The 21,786-nt window shown below is 41.6% G+C and overlaps 1 protein-coding gene across 2 annotated transcripts in view; it reads left to right on the top strand.

Annotated features, from left to right (window-relative positions):
• The window catches only part of LOC311048530 (uncharacterized protein), a 62,302-nt gene that overhangs the window by 19,041 nt on the left and 21,475 nt on the right, over positions 1 to 21,786 (top strand). For both annotated transcript variants that reach the window (XM_084061789.1, XM_084061788.1), the window contains exons 12-23: positions 508 to 643; positions 1,674 to 2,097; positions 2,650 to 3,223; positions 4,109 to 4,315; positions 6,107 to 6,315; positions 7,407 to 7,536; positions 8,389 to 8,583; positions 10,841 to 11,085; positions 12,683 to 12,983; positions 14,437 to 14,589; positions 15,676 to 17,260; positions 18,172 to 18,473. In XM_084061789.1, the coding sequence (XP_083917915.1) occupies positions 508 to 643; positions 1,674 to 2,097; positions 2,650 to 3,223; positions 4,109 to 4,315; positions 6,107 to 6,315; positions 7,407 to 7,536; positions 8,389 to 8,583; positions 10,841 to 11,085; positions 12,683 to 12,983; positions 14,437 to 14,589; positions 15,676 to 17,260; positions 18,172 to 18,473 (4,461 nt within the window). The remainder of the gene's footprint in view (positions 1 to 507; positions 644 to 1,673; positions 2,098 to 2,649; positions 3,224 to 4,108; positions 4,316 to 6,106; positions 6,316 to 7,406; positions 7,537 to 8,388; positions 8,584 to 10,840; positions 11,086 to 12,682; positions 12,984 to 14,436; positions 14,590 to 15,675; positions 17,261 to 18,171; positions 18,474 to 21,786) is intronic.

Raw genomic sequence — 21,786 nt, 5'->3', positions numbered from 1 at the left:
TTCTTTGGGCTATTCAAAAATAGCAGATATACAAGCTCATAGCGCGGCACCGAGTGCCGCGCTATGAGCTTGTAGATCTGCTATTTTTGAAAAATCTTTAAAAAATATCTTTTTGATTTTTTTCCCCAAAAACTGTTAGGATTTAGATTTTTAATAATCTCCTCAGGTCTTAACTCATTCAGTGCCCAGCTTATTTATGGAATTTTGGATCTGAGTGCCACAGCCAAATCATTGGCTGTGGCACTGTATCTCGGCTCCTAAGTGCTTAGGAGCCGAGATACAGCCTTTTTCAGTAAGAAGTTAAACAAAGAGTGAATGGAGCAGCAAATCTTCAAATCATCATATATTGGGTTCTGGAAAAAGAAAATATATATATATATATATATATTTTTATTTTATTTTTTGACGTCTTAGACGCTGAATGAGTTAATGGGTTAAAAGAATGTCAAAGATCTTAAGATATTTTTGCCAAAAACAGGGTGTTCATGTATCTATCTCTGTCTTCAGGAGCTGCAGAAGGAGAAGAACGGTGTGAGTGTTCAGTTGGACCAGAGCAGCAGACAACTGTCTCGCCTGGAGGACGAAAAGAAGACCTCCGAGCAGAGCCTCAAGCGCACCCAGGCCCTACTAGACGATCTCAGACGTAAGAGCAGTGGTTCCCGTACTGGGGCGGGGGTCCGCAAATTATTTTGGGGGGGTCCCCAGATGATTAGCTGACTGTGCAACATTGTTTTCCCACTCAACAGTTAAAGGACGACTTCAGCCATTTTCAACCTATCGTCATATAATTGGTCCTCACTAATGCTCATGATTAAATGGTACACATTTGTTCTACTCAGTCTGTGCCTCAGGAGGGCTGTGGACAGTTCAGAGTCCCGTCTACCAGTGACATCATCAATGGGGAATCCAAGCTAATAGAAACTGCAGGCTTTGTATTCCTGGAAAGTTGCAATGCAATAATAGAAGCCATTGTTCTCGCGTTAATAACAATCTAAATACATTTTTAAAAATGCTGTTGGAAAAGAAAATCCTGCCTAACAATGATGTCACTGGTAGACGGGTTTCTGGACTGTCCACAGTCCTCCTATGAGACACAGACTGAGTAGATTTTTTTTTTATCATGAGCATTAGTGAGGACCTGTTATATGAAGATAGGTTGAAAATGGGTGACGTCGTCCTTTAACAAACCAGCGTACAGTATAAGTGTAAACAGGGTATCTGCACATTTCTAAAGTTACAATTTAAGGACCTTTAAGACCTTTTTAATACCAAATTGGGCAAATTGTCAAATATTACGTAAGAAAGAGGCAAACTTTGTGAAAGTAGCTGATCTACTAACTCACAACGCCTTGTATATCGGCTATTTTCACAATATTTATCTGTGGAACCGAGTCAAACTAAATGAAACGCCTACAATTCCAAGTGCTTGTCAGGGTGGGGGGTCCCCAGTTCAAATATGATTATTTTGGGGGGTTGCGGCCTGAAAAGTTTGGGAACCCTTGCAATAGAGTTCATAGTAGTTACTAGTTGCAGTTCTATTACTAATAGAAGTAGGTGTTGCTCTAGTCGCAGTAGTAGGCTTAGTGCTAGTAATAATAGTACTACTGATGGTCCGTTTGGTGGTCACATACAGGCGTTTCAGCTGATTGCTTTGTGTTCATTTTGTTCTCTAGCTAAATGTGAATCTCAGGCTGAGGAACTGAAGCATCTTGGTTCTAAACTGGACCAGCAGTCTCGCTCCTCAAACCAGGAGGTGGACAACCTGAAGAAGTCCCTCAGTTCCTCAAACCAGGAGGTGGAAAAGCTGAAGAAGTCGCAGAGCTCCTCAAACCAGGAGGTGGAAAACCTGAAGAATTCGCTAAGCTCCTCAAACCAGGAGGTGGACAACCTGAAGAAGTCGCAGAGCTCCTCAAACCAGGAGGTGGAAAACCTGAAGAATTCGCTAAGCTCCTCAAACCAGGAGGTGGAAAACCTGAAGAAGTCGCAGAGCTCCTCAAACCAGGAGGTGGAAAACCTGAAGAATTCGCTAAGCTCCTCAAACCAGGAGGTGGAAAACCTGAAGAAGTCCCTCAGTAATGCAGAGACCAAAGGCAGCAGGTTGGTACAGGAGGAGAAGCACAACCACAACATCATCCAGGAGAGAACATCATCATTTCTGATGGTTGCTTGTTTCCGTCAGATTTTAAGTCGCAATTTATGTTGCCGATTAGAGTTGTACCGATACCAGTATCGTAAAAGCTCCGTAACTCTGAGAGTGTACAAATGGAACGGAAATGTGCAGACATGTTTGTTACAGACCTGTAACTCTAAGAGTTACAGACCTGTAACTCTCAGTTACAAACTTGTAACTCTCAGAGTTACATACCTGGTACTCTCAGAGTTACAGACCTGCTGTGGTATCGGAACGGTACTCGGTATCGACCGATACGCAAGTTATGGGTATCGGGAAGGAAAAATTTGTATCGGTACATCTCTAGTCACGATTGATGGGTGGGTTGTCTGAATTTATATTCACTTGGTATATAGATCGTAACCTTTTCTACTAAGAGTTCCCTGGAAATCCAAAAAGTTTTTTTTTTTAAAGAAGCTTTTTCTGCATCTCCCTTTGCATTACTTCTGTTTTGATGTCCATGTGTCTATCTATTCAAGGACTTTGAGTGAACTGCAGGACCAGAAGACCGAATCCCAACAGCTTTCCAACCAGAACCAGGAGCTGCAGACCACCCTGGCCTCCCGTCAGAACCAGTTGACTGAACTGGAGAAGAACCACCAGGAGCTGCAGACCACTCTGGCTTCCACTCAGAACCAGTTGACTGAACTGGAGAAGAACCACCAGGAGCTGCAGACCACTCTGGCGTCCCGTCAGAACCAGTTAACCGAACTGGAGAAGAACCACCAGGAGCTGCAGACCACTCTGGCTTCCACTCAGAACCAGTTGACTGAACTGGAGAAGAACCACCAGGAGCTGCAGACCACTCTGGCTTCCACTCAGAACCAGTTGACTGAACTGGAGAAGAACCACCAGGAGCTGCAGACCACTCTGGCTTCCACTCAGAACCAGTTGACTGAACTTGAGAAGAACCACCAGGAGCTGCTGGAGTGGAGAACCCAGAAGGAGGACGTGATTAACAACACGGAGGCTGTGCAGAGAGACCTGAATGACAAGATCAGCGAGTTGGAGAAGAGCCTCGAGCTGCAGGACCAGACCAGCCTTCAACTGAAGGTAATATTTTGCGGCACCTATTTTTAAAACATGTTTGCGTCAGTTCCCAATATAATTACACAAAATAGCCGATCATCTTCCAAGTTCACAGCGCGCCCTAGATCGGCTATTTTCCGGTGTGTGTGTGTGTAGGTATAAATGAGGCTGGTATAGTAGATATTAAAGTTCATTTAAGATTTAAAGAGTACTTGGATAAACTAGCTATAGAATACTTGTTCAGAAGCCAAGATTTCTTTGATATATATATACCGTAATTTTCGCACTATAAGCCGCACCTGCATATAAGCCGCAGCAGCTAAATTGAATGATTTGTACATATAAGCCGCACTGGACTATAAGACGCGGGTGTAAAATCCCTAGATTTAGGAGGTCCCCTAGTGGCCGTTAGCTATAAAAATCCATAGATAAGCCGCACCGTTATATAAGCCGCAGGGTCGAAAATTTTGAAAAAAGTCGCGGCTTATAGTCCGAAATTTACGGTATATATATATATATATATATATATATATATATATATATAACCTCGTAGCGATCTGCTATTTTTTTAAGCGTACATTTTTTACTTTTAAAGTTTGAGAACCACTGATATTATAGCAACATAATTCTTTTTAAAAAACTGTTAGGATTTAGTAGACATTTGTAGAATACCCCAGAAGCAAAGATTTGAGTAAAAATTATCGTTTTAAAAAAATATATATATTCAAAGATTTGCACAAATTTTCACGATTTGATGACAAATTATTGGCTTAGGAATGTGACAAAAAACAAAAAATATCCATTAATTCAAGTCTCCGGTTACTTATCGATAGAAAAATTGTTTTTTTTTGGGGTTAACTATGCCCTTAAACCCCTGATGTGTGCTGCTGTGTTCCCTGGGGGGTACAGGAGCACGTATCCAGCCTGGAGGGGGAGAAGGCAGCTCTGTCGAGCACCGTGGACTCCCTGAAGGGAGAGCTCCTCATCAAGAGCACCGATCTGGAGGAGAAGACCCACCAGTATGAGCAGCTCCAGTCCGAAGTGTCAGAGGCCCGACACAAGCACGCCAAAGACCTGGAGAACGTCTGCTTGCAAGTCACACAGCTCGAGGCACAGGTTAGATTCTAGAGCAGTGATTCTTAAGCCAACTCTCCCGACCGGTAGAGCCGTCGATAGCCGTGGGGTAGTGACGAGGGGGGAGAGAGGAGGGGGGGGTAAAGGCTCTGTAGAGCACCCTGATTGGCTGTTTAGCTTGTTTGGTCAGACAAATCAAAGCACGAGCAGAGAAACGGTTGCTGTCCCTTCCCTAGCCCCTGTAATCCTCAGTGTTGATTTAAATTGGTATCTCGGGCGCCATTTTCGCGTAGGCAAGCTGTAGGCAAGCTTCCGCGTGTGTCACAGAAGGGGGCGTTCGGTAGGCCAATCAGAGGCAGAGGCGGGACAACTAGATTCTAACAAGTCTTAGAAAAGACACACTGTGATTGGCCAGTAGTCAACGCACTGTGAACGCTGTGATTGGCCAGTAGTCACTTTGAGTGTCCGTTTGCCTACGCAAAAATGGCGGCCGCGATACGAGTTGCTCCAACAAACTGCAGAGGCCAATGAGGTATCTAGGTTTCTATATCTAGCAGCCATATTGGAAAGAAATTGGGCCTCTTTTTACTTCCTTAACAGGTGTTACCAATAATACTAATTAAGGCTCTGTTCCATTCTGGTCTCAAAGTGTGGTCCAGGGTTCCTTGAGGGGGTTCCAAATGGCCCCTTACGGGTGTGTAACTCTGAGAGTGTACAAATGGAACCAAATGGACCCTTACGGGTCCATTTGGTTCCATTTGTACAGGGGGGTCCTTGAAATTAAAAAGTTTGAGAACCACTGTGCTACACTAAATGGAACAGAGCCTTCATTAGTATCATTGGTAACACCTGTGAAGGCCCAATTTCCTTCCAATATGGCTGCTGCGCATATAGCCTATTCTAACAAAGTATTTTCACGTACATTTTATACTAAGAAAAAATATTCCCTTTAATTTAATAATTCAAGTCAGGGGGCGTCGGATTGAGCTGAAACATTGCCTACATTTGGAGTCGTGTGTCATGGATATCGTCTCTGTCGGGTGGAAACCTCATTATGTCCAAAACTGTTACTTTTCCGGATTCAAATTCAAAAACGAACAAAGGTAGCAGATCTACAAGCTCGAAATGCGTCGCTTCGTGCCGCGTTTCGAGCTTGCGGATCTGCTACATTTGTAGTATGATGAAATAGGGGGCGGGGCGTTAATTTATGGAGAAAAAAAAATAAAGGTTAGAATATGGACAGGTTTTTGCACAACAGCAACGATATAATAGACCAGTGGTTCTCAAACTTTTTCATGTCAAGGACCCCCAAATTGACACTTATTAGCCCGCGGACCCCCATTTGAAAAGATAAGCCAGGGACCCCCATAAGAGAAGGTTTATACGGCTTTCTAGCAGTGATTCTCAACCATTTTAATGTCAAGGACCCCCAGTGTGACATGCATTAGGGCTACGGACCCCCATTTAATGGCATTTATACCTCTGGGACCCCAATTTATATTATAAAATCAATGTTAATTTAACTCTGAGAGTGTACAAATGGAACCAAATGGACCCGTTAGGGTCCATTTGGTTCCATTTATACACTCAGAGTTACGGAACCATAAGGGTCCATTTGGTTCCTATCCATCATTTAGCTGGGGACCCCCTGGAACCACCTCAAGTACCCCTGGGGGTCCCCGTACCCCACTTTGAGAACCAATGTAATAGACGACCAACGCCACAGGCTGGCCACCTAAAGTCCCCAGATCCACATTGGATTCATATCTACAGTGTGGATCCTGAGATCACACGTTATTCTATATATATTTGTTTTCTTCCCATGGGGAACAGGTGAGAGACGTGGAGGTCCGCTTGGCCCAGGAGGTGGTCCGGGCGGAGCAGGCAGAGAGGTCCACCTCGGAGCTCCAGGACCAGCACCGGGTGGTGTGCGACCTGGTCTGCTCCAAAGACCAGCTGATAGACATGGGCCAGTCGGAGATCACACAGCTCCGAGACAGACTGACCCAACTCGCCGCACAGCAAGAGGAACAATACAGCAGGTTATTAATACATCCTCGACTTCAGGCGTCTTCAACGTTTTCAGGCCAAGGACCCCCCTAGCTGAGAGAGAGATGAAGCAGGGACCCCCCCTCTATATTGTATAAAATTGCGTTTCAGATTAAACTTTTGTTTTTTTTTACTTGGTCTGCTCTTTTTTCCTATACCTAAATATACACTTATACCTCTTTGCCAAAAAATAGCCGATCTACAAGTTGTGAGCTTGTAGATCGGCTATTTTTGGCTAAAGTTCTCCTCAGAAAAGGGATGCTAGGGTTCAAGTGGTTAAGAAAAAAAATCATATCACACAAAGTTTGGACCCCCTGTAGTAACTCTGAGGACCCCCTAGGGGTCCCGGACCCCCTGTTGAAGACCCCTGCTCTACTTTATATGAACATAGCAGAGGGTACTTGGTCTGCTCTTTTTTCCATCTACTACACTACTAGTCTCACAATTTTCAAATGCTTCCGTCAGCAACGGCAGCTTATAATGTCTGCAAGCAATTTGTTTGTTTTTTTGTTTTTTAAGTGTAGCTGCTTAATTGGGCCTGCTTTCTAATGTTTTTGAAACCAGTGGTTCCCAAATGTTTTCATGTCAAGGACCCCCAGATGTATTTGTCCACAGAGTTGCAAGACCCCCATCTGAACATAATGTGGTGCCAGGGACCCCCATAATTAAGATTTGTATTTCAAAAATATTCAAAATATTTTTCTCCCTATATTTTTTGAAAATAGCAGATCTTCAAGCTCACAACATGCCGTGATGTGACACATTGTGAGCTTGTGTATCTGCTATTTTCAAATGTAAAGTGGTAACACTGAGCCGAGTTGCTTCTTTTGGGCTTGTTTTCATAGACCTGGCCACTTGTTTCTTTTGCTAAATCTGGCAACACACTGATTACCTGTATAACACCAGAAAGTAGCCTACTAGGGAGAAAGTGGAGCTCTTTTTATTCAAGCTTTCCTTTTATATAATATTGTCTTGAATAAGATCCTTTACCCACGCATCAATACTTAACCAAACCTTCACCTTAATGACCTGCAGGTACATTAATGAATGAATGAATGAGGTGTTTTCTGGTCTCGTCTCTCAGGCTGAGTGAGGAGAAGGCTGCGGCGCTCAGACACTGTGAGGAGACCGTCACCGCCAACAACCTGGAGGTGGAACATGTCAAACTGGGTGTGGAGACAGTCCATCAGGAGCTCCTGTTTGCTAAAGATCAGGTTGGAACAAACAAAATCAAGCCTGGTTTCCATATAACCCATGTCCATTCATTCCAGTGGGGGAACCTCCCGTGGTCTCCCATGTGTTTGTGAAACTGTTGAATCTGTTGTTTTTTCCCTTATGGATTATGGAACGGAACACAGCGCACGCAGAAGTATGAGTAGTAGGGCTGTCACCATTACAAATTGAAGTTGACGATTAATTGTCACACAAATTATCGCGATTAACGATTTGATTGTGTTTTTGGAAGATGTGAATACAAATTAATTTCTGTTTACCGTTTAGGCTTCGTAATCAAAAATGACACCGAATATACAAAGAAATTACAGACATATTTAATCATTTTATACTTTCAAAAAAATGTGCAGCCATTTCTGCTATTTTTGGGAATAACATTTATTTTTTATTTATATTTGAAAAGGTTTCAACATCGAAGCGATTATGACACTCATGAGAAAATGTGTTGATTATGTAATAATTGTAACAGGCCTAATGAGTAGACATTAAAATGACCCTAGCAGTGTAAAAAAAAAAGTGAAATACCCCTTCAAACGTGAATGTCTGTGAATTAATGAGAACGTTGAGTTAACCCATTCAATCCGAGAACGCATCTGTGTCATTTTAGATTTATTTGGCTATTCAAAAATAGCAGATCTACAAGCTTGTAGATCTGCTATTTTGTGTGTGTGTGTGTGTTGTGTGTGTGTGTGTGTGTGTGTGTGTGTGTGTGTGTGTGTGTGTGTGTGTGTGTGTGTGTGTGTGTGTGTGTGTGTGTGTGTGTGTGTGTGTGTGTGTTTTTAATTATGATTATTTTAAGGTATTAATGGGTTAACATACTTCCCTTCATTCAGGTGAGCTCGTTGGAGTCCCTCCTGAAGGTGCAGAGGGGTTTGACGGCAGAGCTGCAGGGGCAGGTCCAGACCCTGACCTCCGCCCAGGAGGAGCAGAGCAGAGCCCTGGAGGCCTCCTCGGAAAGCCTCAGACGCGTTGAGGAGGAGCTCGGCGCGCTGCAGGAGCAAGCCCAGGAGAAGACCAGGGAGGCTGAGGTATTCATGAGTATTATGATTTTATTTTGGCAAAAGAAATACAAGTGAACACAATACAACTTAAAGGGGCTACACCATGAATTTCATTTTTTTTTAGGTTTTTAGTGTTTTTTGGGCTCCCCAGTGTCTCTTGTACCCAAAAAAATATATATTTTTAACATTCAGTCATTCATGCTCATTTCATGGATTTTCTGAATGGGCGTGTCTGAACAGGCCATTTCAGAATGGCAGGGCAAGTGATGTCACTTGCCCTGATTTTGCATTGATGATGGCCAGACAGAATTGCTCAGTAGCTCCCCCCTGCCCAATAGGACGTTTTGGTATTGCAGCTGAAAAAGCTTGGAATGACAGACAGTCAGATTATGAGAAAAAATATCTGGATGTTTTTTAGGCTTACAACCTGTTTAAAACGTATTAGGGGGCAATATTTATATATAATATATTTTTTTTAATTCATGGTGTAGCCCCTTTAAACCCAGGATATGCACATGAAAGCGTCCTACACAATGGAAACAAGACCGCAAGGACTTTTTTGGACGGAGCTTTTAGAAAAAGTATTATGAATGTAATTGTGATGTTTTACATTTTTTTCCTAAAAAAAAAAATCAATCAATCTACAAGCTCACAACACGTCCAATTGCGACGCGCTGTGAGCTCATAGATCGGCTATTTCCGAATAGCCAAAGAGCTTAATTGGTTAATGTACCGTATGTTTTGTAATAATAATAATCAAAATCTACGCACGCAACTCTTAACAAAAGTTTTCAAATAACTGTAATGGAGGAGGCGGAGGTAAAGTACCACCTCTTTCTTGTGACATTATTAACCGCATCTGTGTCATTTTAGATTTCTTCGGGCTATTCAAAAATAGCCGATCTACAAGCTCATAGTGCGGCACCAAGTGCCGCACTATGAGCTTGTAGATCGGCTATTTTTTTTTTTTTAAATCATGAAAATGTGTGCAAATCTTTGAATATATTTGTACCGTAACTCAATCTCACATTTGTAACTCAAATCTTTGCGGGGGTGGGGGTCCCTAGAACGAAATATTTTGAGATGGGAGGGTCCGCAGCCAAATGCATATCATTTTTGGAGTTTTGAGCACCACTGATATTTTAGCAACATAAGTTTTTCAAAAAACTGTTAGGATTTAGAAGACATTTTGTAGAATCCCCAGAAGCAAAGATTTGGTTCAGTTGAATTTGAATATTGAAAGATTTGCACACTTTTTCAACATTTTTCAAAAAATAGCAGATCTACAAGCTCGTTGATCTGCCTAATGTTTAGGGCTGCAGCGGTCAATTATCTTCTTAGCAATTATGCTGTTGATTTACTTTTTTGAATAATCGAATAACCAAGAAGCAAGGTTTTTTTTTGTTGATTGTAAAATGAAAATCAACACAAAGACATTCTAATAAGATGTTTTATTAATTGACGACATTGATGAGTTTGGTCCTATTTTATACTTCGTAAATAGAGCACCGAAGTCCTGACGTCACTGCCAGTAGAGGGCACTTTCCGCAGGTTCATGGCTTTACTTTTTGTATTGATATCCTCATTGGGGAGTCTTAGATCGCTTCATAGAAGAACTGTGTTCCAAAAATAAAAACCCTTGCATTTTTACTCATATGGATATGAAGCATCGACTGAAGGTGTAAATGTACACATTTACCCAAAGAGTAACACAATATAAACACTAGAAACGAGTCAAACAACCCAAAGACTACATTTCCCATGAACGCGGCTGCTGTGGGGACAGTGATTTCAGACCCGGAAGTAGTAATTCTTAAGACTTTTAAGGCAGAATTAATTCAATTTTCGCCAGAAACAGGCTGCATCAAATATGAATGAATATCATAAACGATGCAGAGCCACCCCCCTGACAAAAACGCCTGGGTGGTGTGTTTATGTTTGGAACACAGTTCTTATATGATGTCATCTAAGATTCCCAAATGGGGATTTCAACACAAAAAATAAAGCCACGAACCCTGGAACAGCGCCCTCTACTGGCCCTCTACTGGCAGTGACGTCAGACTTCGGTGCTCTATAGCCGATCTCCAAGCTGATTCAGCAACGATGCGTCGTGACCTTGTAGATCTGCTATTTTATGTGTTTTTGAAAATGTATTATTTTATACAAATATAATCAATTAGTTTAACTGTACCCCTATTTTTGTTTTAGTTTCTAAAAAATGTACAGATATTGCAATAATTGTGTCTCTACGTTCCTGACTAACAACTAAATCAACTGATTTCAGAGCCTCCAGCATTCCCAGGCAGAGGAGAAAGACAATCTTCTGGGTCAGATTTCTTCTCTCCGAGAGGAACTCGTCACCAGCGAAGCTGCAGCAGAGACGCTCCCGGCCTTGAGGAGTGAGCTGGACGCCGTCAACCAGGCCTTCACTGACCTCCAGAAGTCTAAAGACGCTCTGGAGACGACCCTCACAGAGAGACGTAGCCTGATGTCCGCTCTGGAGAGAGACGTCCAAGAGATCACCGATAGGTTAGGCCTCTCACAATTATTATATTATAGCCAGGGTCCCCCACGGTCATGAAATTCCTGGAAATATTTTGAAATTAGAAAAAAACTTTTTCCAGTCCTGGAAAAGGTTTGGAATTTATCAAGGGTCTTGGAAGATATATTTGGCTATGCATTGTTTTGGGCTTTGATTTAGTTAATAAAAAACATTTTCCAAAACAATCAATCAATCAATCAATCAATCAAACATGTATAACAAACAGGAAATAAATAACATAAGTAGTTTTTTGCAGAATGGGCTGTGTGATTGCAGCCTAATGCATACCGGACGTGACAAAAAGAACAGATCTACAAGCTCACAACGTGCTGCAGCGTGATGCTTAGTTAGTAAATTTGGCATGAAATTTGGAATAGAATTATGCTTTACTTTTGCTACTCTGCCTGTCCTTGGGCATTGTACATAGGAGTAAGAGACTCATTATTGCGCTGAATGATTGTTATATAGGCCTGGAAATTGGGTTAAATATTCTGGAAAAGTTTTGGAAATTCATTGGTAAAAATTTGTGGGAACCCTCTATAGCCTGATCGCAATTATTTGAGATGATTGCAGTCATTTTGCATTATCGTCAGAATCTTTCCCATTCATGTATAAACTCATCTGCTGGAAAATTGCGGAAATGGAAGACCTACAAGTTCACGTAGATCGTCTGAAAGCATACAATTATTAAATATTATGTCCATGGTGCATTATTTGTTTTGATCATTGGTACCAGTCATTGTCAGTCTGTGTGTATTTAAGTTATTTGTTATATCTGCCATGTGCCGTTTTTGTTTCAAAAGCCTGAAAGTCAAACGGAAAAGTAATTGTGTATTTTATGTAGTTTTATGGCAAAAACACGATTAAATCCTTAATCGCAATTATTGGTTCGACAATTAATCGTCAACAATAATGTCATGATATAAACAGAATGTCCTCGGTTGGCGTCCTGGCCCCGTCTTATGTGTCGAAGTGACACTCAAACCCTAACCGCTCCTCTTCGAGCGCTCATCATAAACATCTGAGCAGCCATCAGCTTGGGGAAGCTGAAACAGAATCCCCCCCCCCCCCCTCCCCGTGGGACTAATAACCAGTGGTGTAAAGTAACTAAGTACATGTACTCAACTACTGTAACATTTTTAGATATTTTTTAATTTACTGGAGTATTTCCAATTTTGAATACTTTTACTTCTACTCCACTACATCTCAGAGGCAAATATTGTACTTTTACTCCACTACAATTATTTGAAAACTTTAGTTACTAGTTACTTTGCAGATATAAATTATTATATTATAAAACATACATTAACCACTTTAGCCCTATTTTATACATGGGCTGTTTATATCGCTTGTAGATCGGCTATTTTCAAACATGCTAGTACTTTTACTTTTGGTACTTTAAGTATATTTTGATGCCAATACTTTTGTACTTTTACTCAAGTAACATTTTGAACACGGGCCTTTTACTTGTAACACTATTTTTATAGTATTTTTTTGTACTTTTACTTAAGTAAAATATCCAAGTACTTTTTCCAGCATTGATAATAACGTCCTCCCTTTCTTTCTAACCCCTATAACCGACAGAATGAGCAGGGAGTCGGAGAAGCACGCGTCGGAGCTGAGGAACTCCCTCAACGAACGGCAGAACCTGAAGGATCGGATGGAAGCCGCCAAGCTGGCAGAGAGCTCCGCCAAACGAGGGCTGTCCTCTCGTCAGACGGAGATCAAGACGCTGAAGACCACGCTGTCCGCCGCGTCCCACGGTCTGGAGGACAGGGACTCCAAGATCAAGAGTCTGAAGGAGAAGCTGAACGCGGCGGAGGCAGAGCAGAACAAAGCCTCAGACTCCCTCAAGGAGAAGAGCGTCTCCATGCACAAGATCAAGGTGTGCTTAATTCCATAATCGATGAATCTGACGATTATTTCAACGATTAATCGATTAATCGGATTATCGCACCTGTTTAGCAATTACCTTATAATTTTGATTTTAGGTTTTAGGCATGTTCTATCTAACAATAAAGACAGTACAGATGAATAATGAATTAAAAAGTACATGTTATACAATTTTGCTGATTAAGCTACTAACCATAAAATACCTTATGGTACATTTTATCTTCTTCTCACTGCTCGATTTGATTAAAAAAAACTTTTAGGCTAAAGGGTAACAGTACTCTTTTTAAATGGATACAGGATAGGACAAGGGACATCTCGGCACCTCGACGTAAAATTGGCTATTTTGTCAAAATGTTAAAAATGAAAAAACGTCTTAACACATTCCCTGCCAATCACGTAGATCTACGTTAATGCAAATACAACAGTTCACTGCCAATCAAGTAGATCTAAGTTTGTTTTTGTTTTTTCCTGATTATCGATTATCAAATTCGTTGGCAACGAATTTAGTAATCGATTCTAGATCAATTAATCGATTTTAAATCGATTAATCGATTCGTTGTTGCAGTCCATGGGGTCGGGGGTCCTTGAGGTGGTTCCAGGGGGTCCACTTTTACCCTATTTTATACTTTGGCTAGTCAAAAATGGCACATCTGAGCTTCTAGATATGATATTGTTGAAGGATTTTGAAAAATATGGTATAATTTTGAAAAATGTTAACAACACAACATCTTCTCTTAACAAGGTCCTTGGCACAACATCGTTCAAATGGGGGTCCACGGCCAAATCATTATTTGGGGGTCCTTGACATTACATTGTTTGAGAACCAATGATAATACACATACGTATATTTTTCCTCGTTAGGCTCATCAGCCTGTGTTTTTTGGCCACTTGACTTTAGTTTGTTTGGAAACAGTGTTGGAAAAAGTATTTTCCAACACTTAAGTAAAAGTAGCAATACCAGAATATAAAAATACTCTATTACAAGTAAAAGGCCTGTGTTCAAAATGTTACTTGAGTAAAAGTACAAAAGTATCGGCATCAAAATATACTTAAACTACCAAAAGTAAAAGTACTAAAATATTTGAAAAATAGCAGATCTATAAGCTCACAACGCGTCGCCTTGCGACGCTTGTAGATATGCTATTTTTAAATAGCCCATGCATAAAATAGGGCTGAAATGGTTAACATATGTTTCATAAAACAATAATGTATATCTGCAAAGTAACTAGTAGCTAAAGTTTTCAAATAAATGTAGTGGAGTAAAAGTACAATCTTTGCCTCTGAGATGTAGTGGAGTAAAAGTACTGAAAACTGGAAATACTCCAGTAAAGTGAAAATGCCTCAAAAACTGTACTTAAGTGCAGTACTTGAGTAAATATACTTAGTTACTTTACACCACTGTTTGGAAATAATGTCCAAATACTATGCATGTTGTTCCTATGCAGGTCCAGATGGAGATGTTACAGATGGATCTAGAGGACAACGAGACGGCCATGAATGCCTTTGAGAGTCAGGTGGAGGAGCTGAATGGAACCGTATCTTCTCTGGAGGCCCTGAGGTCTGCCATGGAGGCCCAGGTGGAGGACAGTCAGGCCCAGGTACAAACACAGTGTAGTGTAGACGGAGAGAATAGGCTCTATGCACAGCAGCCATATTGGAAAGACATTGGGCCTCTTCCTACTTCCTTCACAGGTGTTACCAATGATACTAATGAAGGCTCTGTTCCATTCTGGTCAGGGTGCTGATATTGTGCATGTCTCACTAGAAACACTCCATTTTGGTTCCCAAATGGTCCCTTATGGTGGGTGTGTAACTCTGAGAGTTATAGGGGTCCTTCAAAATAAGACAACCACTATGCCCCACTAAATGGAACAGAGCCTTAATTAGTATCATTGGTAACACCTGTGAAGGAACAAGGAAGTAAGGAAGGGGCCCAATTCATTCCCAATATGGCTGCTGTGCATAGAGCCTATTAGAAGCCAAAGAAATTGCTGATCTACAAACTTACGTGTTGCGTTGTGAGCTTGTAGATCGCCTATTCTCAGCGAAGACATTTGGTGTAGAGGGATAAAAAAAAAAGAAGAGCGGCCCAAGTACAAAGCCGACCCGGTCAACTGTTGGTTCACCAAGTATTGTGGGTTTAAGTGGTTAAAGAAACACTAATGCTTACTGTGGGATAATACGATTTCTATCAATTGTTGGAATTGCAGGAATAACACGACTGCAACCTCCCTCGTTGACTACACAGCTTGTCATTTATTTATTTGCCATACAAGCAATATGATGTCACACTCTAGCCTCCCAGAAAACCCTCCCTTAAAGGGATAATGTCTGTCCTGCCCCAGATATGGTAAATATGGGTAATAAGGACCCCACGTAGTGACTCAGAGGCTAGGCTGTGGATAGCTAGAAAATGCACCCATCCGCGATGACATCACCTGCGGGGATGTCAAATGTGACTCGATCGCTCTAGTGGCAAAGAAGAAGCACTTAGCTAAAATCTGTTCAGCCGTCGTGTGGTGAAAAAGCAAGTCCGAGGACATGGGACTTTTTCCCAACACATGCTGAGAAGTTTTTAGACCAGTTTCATAGGAGTCCGATTCGCAGTGCAAAATTAACACTTTTTGAAATATCTTCATTCATCATCCTAATCATCATTCTAAATCCTGAATGCTTGTTTTCAGGTTTCTGTCTTGGAGGCCCGGCTATTAGATGTCGAGTCCCAGAATTCCATCCTGGAGTCTCAGTTTGTCACTGCCAGAGAGGAGCTGTTGGAGAGGACCTTGGAAGAGTCCAACAAAGTGAACCTCCTTCAGGAGAACGTCGCTACGTTGGAGTCTAAACTGAACACGCTAACTGAAGAGAAACAGCAGGAAATTGAAGCGAGGACACGGTTAACTGAGAAACAAGTCCATCTTGAGGCGAATCTAAAGCTACTCAATCATGAGAGAAATGAGATGGCGACTGACCTTAGACAAATAACTGAAGAGAAGGTTCAACTGGAAACTCACTTGAATCAGCTAATTGAAGAGAAGGGACAACTACAAGCTAGCATGGACCACATCACCGAAGAGAAGGGACAACTTCAAGCTAGCATGGACCACATCACCGAAGAGAAGGGACAACTACAAGCTAGCATGGACCACATCACCGAAGAGAAGGGACAACTACAAGCTAGCATTGACCATGTCACTGCACAGAAGGTCCAATTACAAGCTAGGCTGGACCACATCACCGAAGAGAAAGTCCATCTACAAGCTAGCATGGAGAACATCACCGAAGAGAAAGTCCATCTACAAGCTAGCATGGAGAACATCACCGAAGAGAAAGTCCATCTACAAGCTAGTCTTGACCACTTGACTGAAGAGAACATCCAACTACAAGCTAGCATCGACCACATCACCGAAGAGAAGGTCCAACTGCAAGCTAGCATGGGCCGTGTCACTGCAGAGAAGGTCCAATTACAAGTTGACTGTGACCACATCACTGGGGAAAAGGTCAAATTACAAGTTAGAATGGACCATGTCACTGAAGAGAACGTCCAACTTCAAGCTGGCATGGATCACATTACTGAAGAGAAGGTCCATCTACAAGCTAGTCTTGACCACTTGACTGAAGAAAAAGTCCAACTGCAAGCTAGCATGGATCACATCACCGAAGAGAAAGTCCAACTGCAAGCTAGTCTTGACCACTTGAATGAAGAGAAGGTCCATCTACAAGCTAGTCTCAACCACATCACTGAAGAAAAAGTCCAACTTCAAGCTAGCATGGAGAACATCACCGAAGAGGAGGTCCAACTGCAAGCTAGGCTTGACCACTTGACTGAAGAGAAAGTCCATCTACAAGCTAGCATCGACCACATCACTGAAGAAAAGGTCCAATTGCAAGCTAGTCTGGACCACATCACCGAAGATAACTTCCAACTCCAAGCTAGCATGGACCACGTCACTGAAGAGAAGGTCCAACTGCAAGCTAGTCTCAACCACATCACCGAAGAAAAAGTCCAACTACAAGCTAGTCTTGACCACATTACTGAGGAGAAGGTCCATCTACAAGCTAGTCTCAACCACATCACTGAAGAAAAAGTCCAACTACAAGCTAGCATGGAGCACATCACCAAAGAGAAAGCCCATCTACAAGCTAGTCTTGACCACATCACTGAGAAGGTCCAACTACGAGTTAGCCCACATACAAGCTCAAGCCAGGAGTTCCTCCCGCAGCTCTCTGAGGAGTCCGACCACACCGAGACTAAAGTAATGGAACTTAGTGGTAAGTGTGGTTCCAAACTCCATGGCCTGTCATCACCATGTTATAACTACCGTTGACATGTGTCATCATTTACAGTCATCATCATGTAGGTGTAACATTAGAGTTGATGAAGTATGCCAATATTGCAACCTATAATGAGTAGGTTGTAGTTGTTAAGAGACCAAGTAAATGTTTAGTACGCCTTATCCTTAAAGTCCAGGGCAGGCATAGTATCTAACTTCCATATCGTGACATATTTCAGAGTGAAACGGGATAGGGAGGCAGGACATGACGTAATAGATTATTTAATTTCATTATTCTACCGGTCATTGTCATTTGTCATTTCTTTGTATATTCGTCACATCTTCCCTGTGCATTGTGCAATGTTTGTTTACAAATCATAAAAGGCAAACAGAAATGTGCTATTTTTATTTATATTTTCCAATGTTCAATTGCAAAAAAGAATTAAGACTATTCATCGCTAATTAAAATGTCATTATTGTGACAGCATTAGTCCTTGAGCTAAACCAGTGGTTCTCAAAGTGCGGTCCAGGGACTCTCGGGAGTTCCGTTAGGGGGTTTTAAATTGACCCTTACAAGTCTGTAACTCTTGAAAAAATGTGTGCAAATCTTTGAATATATATACATTATTTTAAAGCGAACATTTTTTACTGAAATCTTTGCTTCTGGGGGGTCCCTGGAACAAAATATTTTGAGATCATGGGGGTTGGCGGCCAAATACATATCATTTTTGGGGATCCTTGACATGAAAAAGTTTGAGCACCACATAGAAACGAACGATTTTCAGAAAACTGTTGTGGATGTAGAAGGCATTTGTCAGGGTCTTAATGGGTTAAGGGGGGAGGTCCTTGAAATGTAAAGGTTTGACAACCACTGTTCTAAACGATGTCAATGTTGCATGTGTCGATCAGCCGCAGACGGCGCCCAGCTCCAGAGTGACCACCTGGACCAGAGCGGTCACCACGCGGTCACACAGTGTGACCTGGACCAGAGCAGACAGACGGTCGCGCAGCTGGAAGCGGAGCTGCGGAAGCTGCGCTCTCAGCTGGACGCCCTGACCTCCGACCTCACGCTGAGGAAGGAGCTCGGCGCCGAGCTGGACGCCAAAGTCCACGACCTGGAGGCCGAGGTGCGGGCGGCCGAGGAGAAGAGAGAAGACATGTCGGACAAACTGAACGCCGCGCTGGCGCTGAAGGAACAACTCACGGACCAGGTATGAAAAAAAAAAACAGCATTTCACTGACTGACGATGTTACCATATTAGAAACGGAGCCTGGTGGATATATCGGTTAGGCGTCAGAAACGTACAGGAAATGTATTATTTCGGGAAAGCATACGTAATTTTAGATGTTAACCACTTTAACCATTATCTTATACTTTGGCTATTCAAAAATAGCAGATATACAAGCTCATAGCGCGGCACTCGGTGCCGCGCTATGAGCTTGTAGATCTATTTTCTGAAAAATCAAAAAAAAAAAGTATCTTTTAACGTATATATATTTTTTAAAGCAAACATTTTTAACTCAGATCTTTGCATCTGGGGATTCTACAAATGTCCTCTAAATCCTACTTTTTTTGAAAAAAAATATGTTGCTATATAAATCAGTGGTTCTCCAACTGTTTCACGACGAGTACCCCCAAAATTAATTGTGTATTTGGCAGCGGACCCCCATCTCAAAATATGTTGTTCCAGGGACCCCACCAGAAGCGAAGATTTGAGTTAAAAATGTTCGCTTTAAAACAATATATATATTCAAACATTTGCACACATTTTCACGATTTACGAGCTTGTATATCTGCTATTTTTGAATAGCCCAAAGTGTAAAATAATGTTTTTTTTTATAGCTCAAATCAAGAAGTGACACAGATGCGTGTATGGGCTTAAATTAGTGCCAATAATATTTTGTACTTGTAAAAATAATTTGTATTTGTAAACACATTTTGCATTTGTAAAAAAAAATATTTGTACTCGTAAAAATATGTTTTGCATTTGTAAAAAAAATATTTGTACTCGTAAAAATAATATGTACTCGTAAAAATATTTTTTGCATTCGTAAAAAAAATATTTGTACTCGTAAAAATAATATGTACTCGTAAATAAAATATTTGTCTTTGTAAATAAAATATTTGTATTCGTAAATAAAATATTTGTATTCGTAAATAAAATATTTGTCTTCGTAAAACAAAGTTTTGTATTCGTAAGATAAAAATGTGTGTTGTAATTGTAGAATTACATTTACAATGAACATTGTGACCAGAAGAAAACAACAGCTTGCTCGCTCGAAGATCTGTTCTACGGATTGCAAAACTTTATTTTTGGCACTCTGCACTTCCGGGTCTGAGCCAATCACGTGAGGCCTTTTCCACTACCCAATCATAAAGCTCCATAGGTCTCCATGGCAACATGGGAAACGGGGTTGCCATGTTGCAACCCCAAGAGTTTTAACTGCAACATAATTCCATTGCTCAGGAAATAAACAACGGATTACAATAATATAACATTCCCTTTAATCAGTAACATGTAGGTGATACCTATGTCTATCAAATATGGTTTTATTGAAAGGCAATCAAAGGCTAGATCGAGTTTAGAAAGCAAACAGGTCATGTCTGGGGGCCTCAGTGCGGCTGCAGAGTTTGATTGAGTGTGAGACTAGGACCCACATGCCATATGTCAAAATGTGCGGCTTCATCGGGAATCGTGCGCATGTATTTTGCTAAGAGATTGGTTACATAGTTTAATTGATATTAATTTATTAGTGCATTACATTTCCCCATCCACTTTGATGGGAAAATTAAAAAACTTGATTTCAAGTATTTTTTTTTCAGAAACTGTAAGGGCTAGAGTTACAAGACTTGGAGGGGAGGTTCATAATTTAATCCGAAATTAACTAAAAAAGAAATACACCAGTCAGCCTCATGGTGGCGCTATAAAAGCCCCCTTTACGTTTTGGCCTATAACTTTTGAACCGTAGGTCGTAAAATAAAAATCTAACTCCCCATATAGGCCACGCCCATTTGCGTCAGGATAATTTTCCGCCATTTTGAATTTTCTTCAAAACACACTTTTAGCTCCTCCTACCACATATTTTGTCCAAATTTCACAAAAATCGGTACACATGATCTCTGGGCCCATGCGATAAACATATCCAAACAGCATTTTGATAATCCTTACTGTTCCTCCGTAAATGGCTTCCAAAGTTAGTGGGAGGGGCCTGTTTTACCAAAAATGCCAGAAATCACGAACGAAACGTCCGGTCAATCCCAAATTTAAATCACATGTCGAGGGTGGTTTACTCAACGAATCCCCAAAAGCATTTCCCCTTTGACCCATAGGGGGCCACAAATGCACAAAACGTAACCGTTTGATGCAAAAACATGATTTTTGGGGGGAACAATCCTTTCAAAATGTGATAAAAGCGATATCAGGAGTGACGTAACAATATGATTGGCCCGTTACATTGTGGGAGGGGCCTATTTATTTAGTTGGAGGGGCCTATTTCTTAAAATCAAAACAGCACGTATCACGAAGGCAGGATCCGACCGGCACCCGGTTCGAATGGCACGTCGTGCGGCCTGCGACGGTATTCCTCCCGGCGTATCCCTCGAGTCCCGGCGGCCGAGACCCGCGACCGGCGTCGGCGCAACCACACTTTGCAATTTCCCAGAATTGCTACGCGTCTAGTTTTTATTAAAGTTGGAGACCTCGCACGGTAGTGGAATGTTCGGTCTATGAGCAGAGCAGCCCGCGTGTCAAATCGTTAGAGAGGGGAAAAAAAGTCACTTAACACTCTGGACCACCCTATAGTTGCATTACCTAGTTACTTTTAGTTAGCAGAAACAAAATAGCAGTTTCATGTTTTTGGTAAAAATGTACCTTTGAGAAAATGACGTGAACAAACACGGCTGTATTTGGGTAGGTTCTTGAACGTTAAATCTTTGTGTGGTACAGCTGAGATCCAAGCCATACTACGTCTCTTGAATAGCCTACATTGTTAGCCTCAAACTGTATTCAATCTTGAAGAGGAGAGCTGCGACAGCTTTCTCATAGACCAGCCACACATGTGCAGTGTGCAATGATCACTATGTAGTCGGCAAAGAAGTTAATGTTTACAAACACAAACCACCGTCACTCTCTAGTCTTAAGCGTGTCTCTATGTACAGTCTGACCCCTCAAGGGCTGCAGCATCGAAAAGGTGGGCGTGGCGAACTTTTGGTGACGCGACGTTGGTACACCCTATAGGTCAGTAGCAGTGCTGTCAAGCCTATAATGCTGGAGGAGGAGGGGGGGTGGGGGCTTTTTTGTAAAACAGGCCCCTCCCGCAAATTTTGGAAGCCATTTATGGAAGAACCGTATGGACTATCAACCGATTTTTGTGATATGTGGACAAAATATATGGGAGGAGGAGCTAAAAGTGTGTTTTGAAGCAAATTCAAAATGGCGAAAAATCTATCCTGGCGCAAATGGGCGTGGCCTATATGCGGAGTTGCGTCATGACCAAAGGAATCTAGGGAAGAAAAAAAAAAAT

This window comes from Gymnoscopelus microlampas, assembly GCF_963454915.1.
Source record: "Gymnoscopelus microlampas genome assembly, chromosome: 1".
Taxonomy (NCBI): domain Eukaryota; kingdom Metazoa; phylum Chordata; class Actinopteri; order Myctophiformes; family Myctophidae; genus Gymnoscopelus; species Gymnoscopelus microlampas.
This window is presented reverse-complemented; position numbering and strand designations above follow the sequence as displayed.